This window comes from Monocercomonoides exilis (assembly GCF_001643675.1).
Source record: "Monocercomonoides exilis strain PA203 chromosome Unknown scaffold31-1199392, whole genome shotgun sequence".
Classification (NCBI taxonomy): domain Eukaryota; phylum Preaxostyla; order Oxymonadida; family Polymastigidae; genus Monocercomonoides; species Monocercomonoides exilis.
The window spans coordinates 1186194-1199392 of record NW_027150576.1 but is presented as its reverse complement, the minus strand read 5'-3'; the positions used below and the strand labels follow the sequence as shown (position 1 = coordinate 1199392).

At 44.4% G+C, this 13199-nt stretch overlaps 5 protein-coding genes across 5 annotated transcripts; all 5 read left to right on the top strand.

The window, feature by feature from the left end:
- Positions 1 to 244: 244 nt before the first annotated feature.
- On the top strand, positions 245 to 2356 carry MONOS_17797 (uncharacterized protein; the record flags this gene model as incomplete). Its single annotated transcript, XM_067870751.1, has 4 exons — positions 245 to 350; positions 391 to 880; positions 923 to 1219; positions 1309 to 2356. 4 exons carry the CDS (start codon positions 245 to 247, stop codon positions 2354 to 2356), a joined length of 1941 nt encoding a protein of 646 aa, XP_067725034.1.
- A 117-nt stretch (positions 2357 to 2473) lies between these two features.
- Positions 2474 to 4453, top strand: MONOS_17796 (uncharacterized protein; the record flags this gene model as incomplete). Its single annotated transcript, XM_067870750.1, has 2 exons — positions 2474 to 2710; positions 2779 to 4453. 2 exons carry the CDS (start codon positions 2474 to 2476, stop codon positions 4336 to 4338), a joined length of 1797 nt encoding a protein of 598 aa, XP_067725033.1. The 3' UTR covers positions 4339 to 4453.
- Positions 4454 to 4543: 90 nt separating this feature from the next.
- MONOS_17795 (uncharacterized protein) lies at positions 4544 to 5344 on the top strand (the record flags this gene model as incomplete). The annotated part of the gene is made up of 1 exon (XM_067870749.1): positions 4544 to 5344. The coding sequence occupies one exon, from the start codon at positions 4544 to 4546 to the stop codon at positions 5342 to 5344; it is 801 nt and encodes a 266-aa protein (XP_067725032.1).
- A 73-nt stretch (positions 5345 to 5417) lies between these two features.
- Positions 5418 to 9166, top strand: MONOS_17794 (uncharacterized protein; the record flags this gene model as incomplete). Its single annotated transcript, XM_067870748.1, has 2 exons — positions 5418 to 5737; positions 5833 to 9166. The coding sequence occupies 2 exons, from the start codon at positions 5418 to 5420 to the stop codon at positions 9164 to 9166; spliced, it is 3654 nt and encodes a 1217-aa protein (XP_067725031.1).
- Positions 9167 to 9303: 137 nt separating this feature from the next.
- On the top strand, positions 9304 to 11449 carry MONOS_17793 (uncharacterized protein; the record flags this gene model as incomplete). Its single annotated transcript, XM_067870747.1, has 1 exon — positions 9304 to 11449. The coding sequence occupies one exon, from the start codon at positions 9304 to 9306 to the stop codon at positions 11077 to 11079; it is 1776 nt and encodes a 591-aa protein (XP_067725030.1). The 3' UTR covers positions 11080 to 11449.
- Positions 11450 to 13199: the final 1750 nt, after the last annotated feature.

The window sequence follows — 13199 nt, the reverse complement described above, 5'->3', positions numbered from 1 at the left end:
AAAAGAAAAATGTTTCATTTAAGCATTGCTTATTTATATGTAATGAAGTTTTCGGTAATAACAAATATGGCTTTGATGTTTATTTTGGAGATGGATTTTCTTCAATGGTAACTTCAGAATGGATAACTGATTCGATATTCAATATCCAATAAAACAAAAAAGAATATGTTTGTGCAATTTTTATTCATTCGCTTGCGAAAATCCAACATTCCATGATGAATGGTTGCCAGTGAGTTCTTCCGAAATGAACAGGATTATTCTTGTGGATGTGAAGCAAAGCACAACAGAATCCACAGGCGATTATTACCTGTGTGGGGCTGTGTCGCATGAATGCAAGACACTGAAATACGGTGTATCAAGATGGGTGGATTGGCATCATGAGCTGATCAGGGTGCGAGGGAACATACGAGGAGAGCGAGATGGTGATTGCGCAGATGAATGTTATGATAGAGCCGAACAAAGACGAAAATGAGGAGGAGGAGACAGTGACAGTTGTGACGAATGCAGTTGGGCATGCGATGTTTGAAGTGGAGAGTGGATCGATGCAGATGGCTGGGATGATCCTGAAGCACACCATTTCGAATGAATGCCAGCAGGCGTTGCTGGAGATGAGCGGCAAAGGATCAGAAGTGAGCTTTCTGAGGTGCGAGATCATGTCTGCAGCGACAAGTGCGGTTGGGCAGCATTCGTATTTTGGAGTGAAAGCTGGAAAGATGAAGATGGCGCAATGCACAGTGAAGAACATCGAGCTGGAGAATTGTGGGGTGATTGAGTGGGGGAATGGGGGATGGTGGAGATGGATGGAAGCAACTTCTCTAATATCACGCGCAGAGAAGGAAACGGGGCAGTTGTTGGGAAGAATGGGGGAGCAACAGAGAAAGTGTGGATTCAGAACATCAGCGTGAAAGACTGTGTGTGTCAGAAAAGGGAACGTGGGGGAATTGAGGTGGTGGTGGAGAATGGGTGTGATTGTGGAATTGGGGGAGCAGGGATGGAGGCAGGATTTGAGAGATGCAGAGCAGAAGAAGGAAGTGGAAGTGGAAGCAGAAGTGAGACAACAAATGAAAAAAACGAGCGGAGGTGGAAACAGGAATGAGGCAGAGGAGGGGAGGAGAGGATGTGGAGGAGGGATATGTGTGAGAGTGTTGGGAGAGGAAGCAGGGTTCAAGATTGGGGCTATTCAATTTTCCGGAAACAGTGCAGCACACGGGGAGGATGTGTGTGTGTTTGCTCCGCATCTGGAGAAGGTTGTGACAAGGACAAGCTTTGGATATTACTCTGAGAGGGAGTTCAGTATTGAGAGTGCAGAGGGATGAATGACGGATTGCGTGGAGTGTGGGTGCCGCTGGTGTTCTATCTGAGAAGCAGAGAAGGGAATGTGTCAGTGGGAGAAGATGGGACAGATGTGAGGCCCTGCGGGTTTTCGGAGTATCGGTGTCTGAGCGTGGGATATGCACTTGGACAGCAGTCAGATTGCCACCAGGTGCTGGTGTGGGGAAGCTATCAGCTGAACGAGAGCCTTGTGCTGGATGATGAGAAGGGATATGTGTGGAGCGGGACAGAAGACATGAGCAAGATGAGGATGGTGGGGAGCAGCATGGGAGTGAACGGGATTATTGAAGTGAAGACGAGCGCCAGACTGAAGAAGTTGAGCATGACGGTTGGAGGGGCTCTGCCATCGACACAGCGAAGTGTGATTATTGTGAGCAATGCGAGAGCCAGCTGTGTGATTCAAGATTCGTGGATTGGCCCGGAAAGCAGCGTTGGGGAGATTGGGTTTTCGATATTGGTTGTCGAAGCAGGGCAATGCACAGCATCGGGCATTACTTTCGAGAAACTGGAGTTTAGTGATCGGGCGATGATTGGATGCTCAGGATCTGGGTCAAAGCTGATCATGAGTACTGTGAGGATTGAGAATGTGAAATGCAGGAACACAAACGGAGTGATGAATGTGGATGCGTCAGCAGAGCTGACTCTGAGCAACACGACAGTATTGGGGATGGAAAATGGAGGCAACAGCGAGTCTGTGATTATTGGAAACCGAGCTCGGCTGGTGATGATAAGCGGGGTGAGTGTGAGTGGTGTTGGGTTGGAAGCAGGAAACGGCGGGGTGGTGAAAGGAACAATCGGGAGCGGACAGAGGCTGTGTGTGGAAAACAGCAGTGTGAATGGGGAGTGCATGAAAGGGAATGGTGGAGGGATGGAGCTGAGGCTGGAGAAAGGAGGAGTGGTTGAGATTGGGATGAGTGAGAATGTGGCATTTGCGGGATGTCGGGCTGTTGCTGCGGCAGGAGCCGGAGGGTTTGGAGGAGGATGCATGTTGTGCTTGCTGGTACAGCAGATGATTTTGTGGTGAAGAAAGCAGAGTTCACAGGATGCAGCGCAAGCGAAGGGAGCGGGATGTTTGTGAAGGCGCCTCTGCTGTCAAAAGTGATCAACAGCACAACAATCGGGTTTGGGCCTGACCTTGGGGATGAAGAAAGGGCTTGCTGGGGTTGAAGGGGGCGATGAGTCGTTTTATGTGCCGTTGGTGCTGTATCTGCGGGGAGAACCAGATGTGGTTGCAGTTGGAGGAGGGAATGCGAAGGATTTTGATCGGTGTGGGTATTCGGGCTATCCGTGCCAGACAATGGATTTCGCATTGGACAGGTGGCAGCAAGACAGAGGTTTGACATGTGTGGTCGACAGGTCGACGAGTCTGTCATGCGAGGTTGGTTTTCGAAAGGGGAGGTTCAGCATTGAAGGAAAGAGCAGAAAGCGGTATTTGTGGTGAATGAGAACTCGGAAAAGGCTCAAGAAGGGATGATTGAGCAGAGTGCAGAAAAGACCAACATGAGCAGGATGGAGTTTAGTATGCCACAGCAACTGAATGGCCGAGTGGCGCTGGCAAAGTGCATTGAAGGGTTGATGAGGGTTATGGAGTGCAGTGTGAGTGTTCGGCTGTCGACGAACATTGAGTTTTCAGTTTTTGTTGTTTCAGGAGGAGAACTTGGGCTAGTGGGTTTTAGGGTTGATGATGTGATGTTTTCAGGAGGATGGATGGTGAGGGTGATGGGGATGGGAATTGGATCAATGAAGGGATGCGAGGTCATTGATGTGCAGAGCGCAGAAAGCAAGGAATTATTAGAAGTGAGGGATGGAGGGGTGATGAGAGTGGAGAACACAACTATGGAAGGTGTGGCGGATAGTTTTGGATCGGCAATAAGTGACAAGAAAGGAAAGGAGGTTTCAGTGAAGAACAGTTCTATATGTGGGATGTGGAAGGCAGAAGGGAATGGAGGGATGATAGAAGGAGAAATAGAAAATGGAATGAGGATTGAAGTGAGTGGGGTGAGGGTGAGGAACTGTGGAAGCAAAGCGGGATGTGGCGGGGGGATGAGGATTGTTTTGAAGGGGAGTGGAGAGTTTGAGTGCAGCAAAATGGAGGGGTTGAGTGAAGAGGAAATGAGGATTGCGGAGTGTGGGGCAGAAGGGAGTGGAGCGAACGAAGGGTGCGGAGGAGGATTGATGATTGAGTGTGTGGAAGGAGGAAGTGGCTTCGCCTTGAAGAGTGTAGTGTTTGGAGTTGGAGAGGAAGAAAACAAAGCGAGCAGGGGAGGGAAGAATGTGTTTGTGAAAGGAGAAGGTCTTCGGGGGCTTGTGAATGTGGAATCATTTGGGTTTGAGTTCATGAAGGAGGTTGGGGGAACAGACCTGAAGGAGTTAGAAGGATGCGAGGATGGCTTGGAAGGGATAGTGATTCCGCTGGTAATGCTGTTTCGAGAGGCGCCGGAGCGATGCTATGTGGGCGAAGATGGAGAAGACACATACGAATGTGGATTCAAGGATTATATGTGCGAAACAATAGAATACGGGGCAGAGCAGCGTTTTGGTGGGAAGAAAGCAATGATGAGGCTGGACAGGTCGTTTGTGATAAGAAATCGGATAGTGGTTACTGAGCAGGAGATGGAAGTTGATGGGGAAGTGAACGGGTCAGTGATTGCAGTTGAAGGAAGCAAAGGGGATTCAGGAGATGGAGTGATTCTGATTGAGAATGCAGCAGTATTTACTGGCCTTCAGTTTTCTGTTGGAGAGCTGTCTGATGTGCCACGAAAGTGCCTGTTTGAGTGCAGTGGAGGGGAGTTGGCCCTGACAGATTGCTCGATTAACGCTCAGTCAGGAGAAGGCTTGGGAATGGTTGAATGTGCGAATGGAGGAAAAGTGAATGTCATGAGACTTCGACTTTGCGATGTGGAATTAGGATCGGTGGGAGCAATTGAGGTGAAGGAAACGGGAGCACAGGAGTTATTGAGTGGAGTGTCTTTGAAGATGTTAAGACGAGAGGAAAGGAAGGGGTGATAGTTGCGGAAGAGGGTGGACATGTGGAAGTGATGAACAGTTCAGTGAATTGGTCTTCATTTGGGGACAACAGTGGTGTGCATGTCAGCGAAGGAGCATCAGGGATAATTGTAAAGTGCAACATGAGCGAGCTGAGGAGGGAAAACAGGGATGGAGGAGGAGTGAGTGGGGTTGCAGGAGATGGAAAGAAGATAGAGGTGAGAGAATGCGAGTTTTTGATGTGAAGTGCTTGAGAGATATGGGAAAAGGAGGGAGTGTGAGTGTGAGAGTGAGGGGAGGAGGAGCACTGGAGTTTGAGGGGAATAGCGTTGGAAAGAGCATGGTGAATGAAGAAAGCGGCGTTGGAGGAGGGGTGTATGTGAAGTTTGATTCGGAGGAAGGGGTGTACTGGATGAGATACGACAGATTTGAGGAGAACAAGGCGAGTGTGGGAAGAGATGTGTATTTTGAGTGTGTGGGTGCAAGCAAGATGTTGAAGCAGATGCGATGGGTGGACACGGCTGATGAGGACGAAGAGGAGGAAGAGAAGCAGCGGCTGTGGGTGTATGACAGGAGCAACGAGCCAGTAATCAATGTGACGATGTTTGCGTTTCTGTTTCCGGCTGGTGCAGACATACTGTTTGTGGATAAAGGCGGGACCAATTTTGAGGAGTGCGGAATACAGGCAACGCCGTGCAAAGATGTGTCGTTTGGGTTTGAGAAGCTGGGAAGCACGCGAACAACGATACGGATTGTGGAATCGGCAGCTGGGAAGAGCGAGATGAGACAGAAGGATGAATCGTTGACTCTGCAAGGGAAGAACAAAGCCGAAGTTGCAACTGTTCTTCGGATGGAAGAAAATGGGGGCTTTGTTGTTGAGGGGAGCAGAAAGATGGAGCTGAGTGTCCAAAGACTGCAGGTGGTTGTCTGTGTTTCTTGGGCGAAAGAAGCTGTGTTTGGAGTTGGAGGAAAGGGGCAGTTTCTGTGCAGAATTGTTCAATCTGCGGAGAATTGGGATCAACTTTAAGTGGAGTGGGGAATGGATGGATTGGGAAAGGAAGTGGAGGGAGATAAGTTTTGTATCGGTGAATTTTGAGCAAATGGAATTGGGAGCAGGATGCGGAGTGGCAGAGATGAAAGATGGAAAACTAATTGTGGAGAAGTCTAACATGAGTGGGCTGTGCGGGAGCGTGGGAGGGTTGATCTGCGGGAGGGGAGAGAGCGATGTGAGTATTCGGGAGACAAATGTGAAGGGATGCAGAGTGTTCGGTGGAAGTGTGGCAAGAATGAGTGGTGTGTCGCAGATAAAGGTGTGGCAGGGAAGTTTGATTGAAGAGTGCAGGTCCGATGAGAACATGGATGGAGGTGGGATGTGGTGTGAGCTTGTTGGAGAAAGCGAGGTGATGATAGAGGATTGCAGGTTTTGCAAGTGCATGCTGACGAAAGATAATGGAAGAGGGGAGGAGTGTTTTTGGATTTGCAAGAGAGTGCAAGCAATAATTTTGCGTTCAAAAGAGTGACATTTGAGGGGAACACAGGAGCCAAAGGAGAAGATGTGTTTGTTGTGAGCAAATCCTTGAATGAATCGATCATAGCAGATCGCTTTGTTGATGTATCTGGGGCTGAGGAGGGTTCTGTCCGGGCAAAGATTGCAGGAATAGACAGTGAGTTTTTTGTGGAAGAGGCGATTGATCTGTATGAGTTTCTTGTTGAGCGCAGGTTGGGAGAGATCAGAGTTGGAGAGAAAGGATACGACTTTGCAGGGTGTGGAACAGACAAGTATCAGTGCAAAACACTATGGAGAGGATACAGAAACATTGATGGATTGGCAGCGAAAAAGAGGCTGTTGATGGATGGAGAAGTGTATGCAGAAGAAAGCTACGATCTTTCATCATTTGAAGTGAGTTCGATGCAGGACCAGGAGGAGTCTTGTGTTCGGATTCAATTGAAAAATGGAGAAGGGGTGAACGAATGTGTGTTTGGATCGTCCACAGTGCTGGAGATGAAGTGGATTGTGTTCAAATATGAGGAGTCATTGGAAGCGGGAGCGGGATGTTTGGTGTATTCCAGTGGCAGCAAGCTGACTTTGAATCGAAGCCGATTTGAGAATATGACAAGAGGAAATGTGAAGGTGACGTTGGTGAAGTGTTCGAGTGGAGTAGTGATGATGGAAGAATGCGAAGTGTTGTGCCAGGAGTTTGAGAGTGTTCCGTTTGCGCTTTGGAGCGGAGCGGAAATAGAAGGGTGTGTATTTGATGGTTTGAGAACGCGAAAGAGCATGAAAGGTGGGGCGATATATGCAGTGCTTGGAAAGGATGGGGTGTTGAAGATGGAAAACAACACGATAGCGAGAAGTGAGTGCTCGAGGAGCGCAGGGAGAGGAGGAGGGGTGTATGTGGACAGTTTGGAGAGTGAAGCTGAAAAGCCATTTGAGTTTTGCAGAGTGCTGAAACTGGAAGGGAACGAAGCAGCAAGAGGGAAGAACATGTTCATTGCAGGCAAAGACCTGAATAAAAGTGTGAACAGAGCATCGTTTGGGTTTGAGTATGAGTTAGCTTTGGAAGACAGGAATCTGTTTGCAGGAAGAGAAGCAGAATCAAAAGAGACGGATCTGATGCGCTATCTGGTGAAATACACAAGCTGGGAGATTCATGTGTCTTCTGGAGGATGGGATGTGGAGCGGTGCGGATTCGAGGAAGATCCGTGCAAAACGTTCTGGAAAGGGATGGAGCATGTGGAGGCGCTGGTGCCGGAAAAGAAAATTGTTGTCAAAGGAGAAACTATTATTGCAGATGGATTTGATGTGACCAACTTCAGGATCTGTTCAGAAGGGCAGGAAACTGGAGAGCAGATGCACTCGATGCTTATTTTTGAGGAGAAAAACGAGCAGTGTGGAAACACTTCGCTGTTCAACAGAGGAACGTTAGAACTGGCACAGATAGACGTGACTGTGGGTGAACAGTTTGAGAATGAGGAAAAGGCGATCATTGTCAGTGAAGGAAAGATACTGCGCATGCAAGAATGTGACTTGAAGTCGAAGGCCATATTTTCTGAAGCAGGAGATTATTCGTTTGTTGTAATGAAAAGCGGAGGAATTGATGTGGATAGAGTGAGTGTGAAGCAGACGAATGTGATTCGCAGCGTATTTGTGATCTGCACTGGGAGCGGTGAAGGCGAGATGGGTGAGGATGGGATGATTGGGGTACGAATCAATAGGCTCGATGTCGGTTCAGTGAACATTAGCAGCGGATGTGTGGTGGATGTTGTGTGGGTGGCAGCAGAGAGAGGAAATGGAAGAAGCAAAGATGCATTGAGTATTATGGTGAACGGGTCAGAGTTCAGAGAAATTGCAGGGAAAAAGAACGGGGCTGGAGTGATGCGCTCGACTACAGAAGGGTCAAGAGGGATTGGGATAGAGATGAATGAGAGTGTGTTTGTGGGGTGCAAGGCAAGTGAGTCTGAGCGAGGAGGGGTGATGGAAGTGGGGCTGAATGTTGGAGGATGGTACGAGGTGAGGAAGTGTGGGATTGAGCAGTGCAGCTGCTCGACAGAAAGGGGAAAAGGAGGGGGTGTGCATTTGCATTCATCGGTGCAAACAGGACTGGACTTTCTGTTCCAAGATTCGGTGTTCGTTTCGAACTCAGCGCACATTGGGCGAGACATTTTCATCCTGTGCTTCAGCATTGCATCCCAGATCAACGAGACGCAGTTCCGGTTTGATCTGCGGGAGTCGCATTACAGCCGGCTGAATGCAGTATATGGGATGGATGAGACAGAGTATTTTGCAGAGGCAGTGGACTTGATGGGCTTCATTGTGGTGTATCAATCAGACATAATATTTGTATCGAGCAAAGAAGGAGAGAGAGGCGAAGACACAAAGAAGTGTGGGATTCTGACACTACCGTGTGCAACACTGGGATATGGGATGGAGCATCTTGCGTTTGAGTACAAGAGCCAGCTTGTGGTGATTGAGGAAGGGAAAGTGGACAGCGAGATTGATCTGTTCAATGTGAGTGTGACATCTCGATCGTTTGAAGAAGCGGTTGTGAGAGTGGAATTATTTGGAAGGAGCAGCAGAAGGAGTGTTATTGAGTGTTCAGAATCAGTGACGTTTGCACTGCTTCATTTTGTGTTTGGAGAAAGCACAACAACAGATCACAGCAGCTTCATAAGGAGCGAAAATGGGATAACGCGAGTGTCGAATTGCTCATTCAGCAGCATGACAGAAGGAGGTGGGCCGGCTGATGTGCTGTGGCCGCTTGCTGAGGCTGTTTGTGGGGAGGTTGTATGGGAGAGTGTTGTTGTAAACAATCTGAACTTTCAGAGAGGCATCATTTGGGCAAGCACGATGGCAAGAGTGGTGTGCGACCATGTATCCATCAGGGATATAGGATTGGGAAAAGAGGGCTTGTTTGATGTGAAAGGGGCAGGAAATGATTTGAACATGGATGAAAAGACGAATGGGGTGCTGGCTGTGAGTCTTTCGTCAGCAATGAATGTGAGCAGTTTGAGCAACGCCTCTGAGGCACTGATACAGAGTGCATCAAGTGAGGTGTGCATAAGCATGTTCAATTGCACATTCTCAGATTGCAGATCGGTATTGGAGAAGGGGAGCATGATGAAAGTGGCTTCTTGCTCAGATGTGAGTTTGGACTCATGCCTATTTGATGGAATGAGCAAAGAAGAGGATGACCATAACAGATGGAACGGCTTCGAAAACGCTATGGAGCTGTGCAGATGGAACGGGTCGCTGATTGATGTGGCAGGATGTGAAACAGCAATGAAGTACACCACGATATGGAATTCATGGAAAGGCGGACTGTCCGTATCTGGAGGAAAACAACAATAGAGAAAGGAGAGTTTGCGAACAACACTGGGCTTGCGGAGAAGTATCCCTCGCTTCGAAGAAACGCATTGTGTTCTGGAGGAGGAGCTGAATGTTGCGAGCTTGAAAGGAGGGGATGGGATAAAAGATAATGGCTCGCTATGGTTTTGAATGAGGGATGTGAGCTTGGCGGAATTGCTTCTGAAAGACTATCAGCATTGTTTATTCCCATATTGAATTCTGTGGAGACAGAAAGGTCGGGGAGTGATCTGAGCCTGAGATTCAAAGGGCTGCTTCTTCTTCCGTGCAACTTGTCTTTTCGGCTTATTTCGAGTGCCGGAAGTGCAGAATCTGTGGAGACATATGAGCTTGAAGAAAACGAATTTGTGTCTGAGTCCGAGGTTTGCACATTCATATCATTGGCAAAGATTGAAGCTGCAACAGAAGAAGAAGAAGTGTTTGTGGCGATTGCATTTGGAAATCATTCATCAGCAAGCTCCACAGAACGCTTCATAGTGAAGAATAGAAGCAAGTCTGAGGCAAGTGGAAATGATAAAAGTGTAGAGGGAGGAAAGGAAGGAAAATTTTCATGGGTTTTGATTGTTTGCATTGTAATTGTGGTAATACTGTTAATAGTATCAATAATATTCATTGTTCGATGGAAGAAGGTGAAGAATGAAGCAGAAGATCTGAGAGAAATTGTAAACGACAACATCAGAAAGGATCCGAAGGCATTTGAAATGGTGACAATGGAGATGTCACCCGAGGAGCAATGGAGGAGAGCAGAGAGGGAGGCAGAAAAGAAGAATGAAGAAAGAATAAAGAAGAGGGTGTATGAAAAGACAATGGAGCATTCAGAGTCATCGGAGCATTTGTTGAGTGAGAGTGGATCAACTGAATACATTCTGGGAAGAGATTCAGATAAGATTCCCGAATGGGCACTGGAAAAAGTTGACGAGAAGGAAGAAGAGGAAACAAGGAAAATAACACCATCACCTTCCATTTCATCCATTTCGTCCACAGACACTTCAGACACAGATTCTTCTTTTATTCATGGGGAGGATCTGTGCCCAACCACCTCATCGATGTCGAATCTGGTGGATGCAATGGCATGCTCATGTCCATACGAGAAACTGATTGTGGATTTGAGGGATTCGCTGTTTATGTTGTTGCACGGGCTGAATAAGACAAAAGAGATGGCGATTGGCACACCAAAGGAGAGGGAGATGACAGGTGCTCAGATTCTGTTCTGGGTTGCGAATGGGGCACTCCATTCATTTGATGAGATGGAAAATCCACTTCAATCATTGACAAATCTGAGTCCACACATTGTGTTGTTCTCAGAGCACATGGTGATCACAGTTGCAATGCACTCAGATTGCTCTTCTTCATCCGATGACTCTGATTCTTCATCAATCTCTTCATCAACCATTGTCACCTCTTCCTCTGACATTTCATTGATGAGCAGGAGAGGAAGAGACTCGCCACCACCTTCATCTGCGTTTGAGGATGATGAAGACAATCGATATGAATGTTTGCGGTGGAAGGCACCAGAGCTGCTGAATGGAATCAAGAAGCATGCCACAAAGAAAACAGTTGCGTTTTCAATAGGGATGATGCTCTGGGAGTGCTTGACTCTGAATGTTCCGTTTGGGGAATATGAGGCAGCGGTAGCTGGGCAGAAGATTGCTAATGGAGAAAGGCCAAACACAGAAATGATTCGAAGCTCCAAATTGTTTGGCGCAGTTAGGGCATGCCTGTCGCAAGAGGCAAAACAAAGATTGCAGCTGGGTGATTTGAAGAGAGAGTTTTTCCAACTGTTTCCGGCCGGAGCCACAATAATGACGATGAGTGATGCGATCATCGATGAAGAAGTGTCTGGAGTTATCGAGAGCAAAAGCGGCAAGGGCAGGATGAATGCAGATCAAAAGATATAAGACAGGCACAAGGGATTACTATCATCAAGCAAAAGAACCGTTCAATTGGAATGTGAAAGTCAAGTCAACTGGCTTTTGGAACTGAGATCGATTTTTTTTAGTCATCCACACTACAGCAAAGGCAGCAACAGTAAAAACAAAAGAATAAGAGCTTATTTCAGATATTGAAATATAATAATTGATCGAATCGCATTCTAAGAGAAAGAGAGAAAGAAAATATGTATTGATTTATCTTCGAGATTTTTTTCTTTTCTTTTCATTTTCCAAATAATGTTGATTTTTTAAAAAAAAAATAAACAACGCTAAAAAGAACCTTGTGCAAAAGCACTTTTCATTTCATAACAACAACAACAGAAATTTAATGTTTCAATGTTTTTTTATTTTTTCACCTTCATAATTGTCCATTGACTGATGGCTGAAAAATACATTAAAAAAAGTCACCAATGATTGAAATCTACCTTGACTTGGCTTGCACAACTTTGTTGAAGTGTTTTTTAAACATCCACAAATGAGTTATGAATGATGCCAAATAATACTTGATAGCTGCCATTTTCGAAAATAGAGAATTTTACAGGCAATGCTTCAACCATTTATTATTTGTGATAATGTTCAGGGCTGCCATCAAGTCTTGTGTTCACTCTTTTTTATTAATTAAAAATTAGTAATTTCTCGTTGAAAATAGATTTTTATTTAAAAAATTCAAAACAAGAATCAATTTAACGAATCATCTTTCTTTTCTTTGTTATTTTTGCGTTTCATCATTCTCTTTATCAAAAATTTTTATCAAAAAATATTCAATTTGATCTCGTTCTTTTTTTCTTTTTCTTTCTTTTTTTTTAAATTACCTCTCAACCATTTGTTCAATTTTTATTTATTTCTTTTCTTTTCTTTTCCTTTCCATTTCCTCATTTCGCTTCAAATGCGCTTCACAATTGTTTATCAGTTATTTTTCTGGATTTGACGGACAAATAAAATAAAATTTGTTTCTGAACGAAGAAAGAGGATATTTTGAAATTATCAATATTTTTCGAAGAAATGGACTAAAATAATTGCGGAAAACACAACTGCACATGAAATCATTTTTTCATAGCAAATTATGTTGTTAAAGTGTAAATGGAATATGGAAGAAAACTTCATGTGAGTCTCTATCTATCTTTCTTTCTTTTTCTTTCGCTGAATAAGAGTACGATTATAGAACGTTAAATAATGATGGCAGAGAAGCTTTGAGTATTTCAAATACTCCTCTGCCAAGAAGTTGGAGAAAGTGATTGTCGTGAGGAATAAATGCGACAATATCGATATTAATTTCACTGAATGATTTGCAAATAGACGGAACTCCACATGAAGAATGTGAATAGATGAGAAAAGGAGATTTTTCTATTTGGAACGAAATTTATTGCTTTAAAAATTTTATTCCATTGTCCTCTAACAAATATTTTTCTCAATTTTTGGATTTTTCTGTTATAATTTGCATAGTTTCGTTTGATTTATAATGAAATGAATGTGTGAAAAGTTTGGAACAAATCTCAGTTTTTTTCATAATTGCAAAAATTTCGTCCCATTTCTTATGATAGAGTCGAATTTTTAATGGGACATTATTTTTTGACTCGTATTTTTTTTTATTTTTGCTTGCCAACTTCTGAAAAGAAGTGAATGGCTTTCAGCTCTTTTATAAACTTTTATAAACAAGTTCAATTCATTTTATTCAGTGTTTATTTTTTATTTTTATTTTTATTTTTATTTTTTTGATAATTTAAAAAGGATTTTTTCCAGCTTACTGATCATCGCACAAGAAATCAATCACTTGTTTCATATGTCTAAATTTATTTGAAAAGTTCCTTTTGCTTAATTTTCAAATAAAATTAAAAATTCATATGAGTGATTATTTTTGTTGTAATAACTTATTTCGGGGTTTCGAATTTTTAATTTTCGTTTGTCAATGAATTGAATGTTATCATTCCAGTATTTAATAAGTTGCAATTGTTTAATGAAGCACATTTTTAAAATGCATTAACGAAATTTTTTTTTGAAAACAGTGTTATCACTTTTATAAGTTCACTGACAAATATGCAAAACAAATTTTCAAACCAAATATTTTTAGAGAAAAAATATGATTTCAA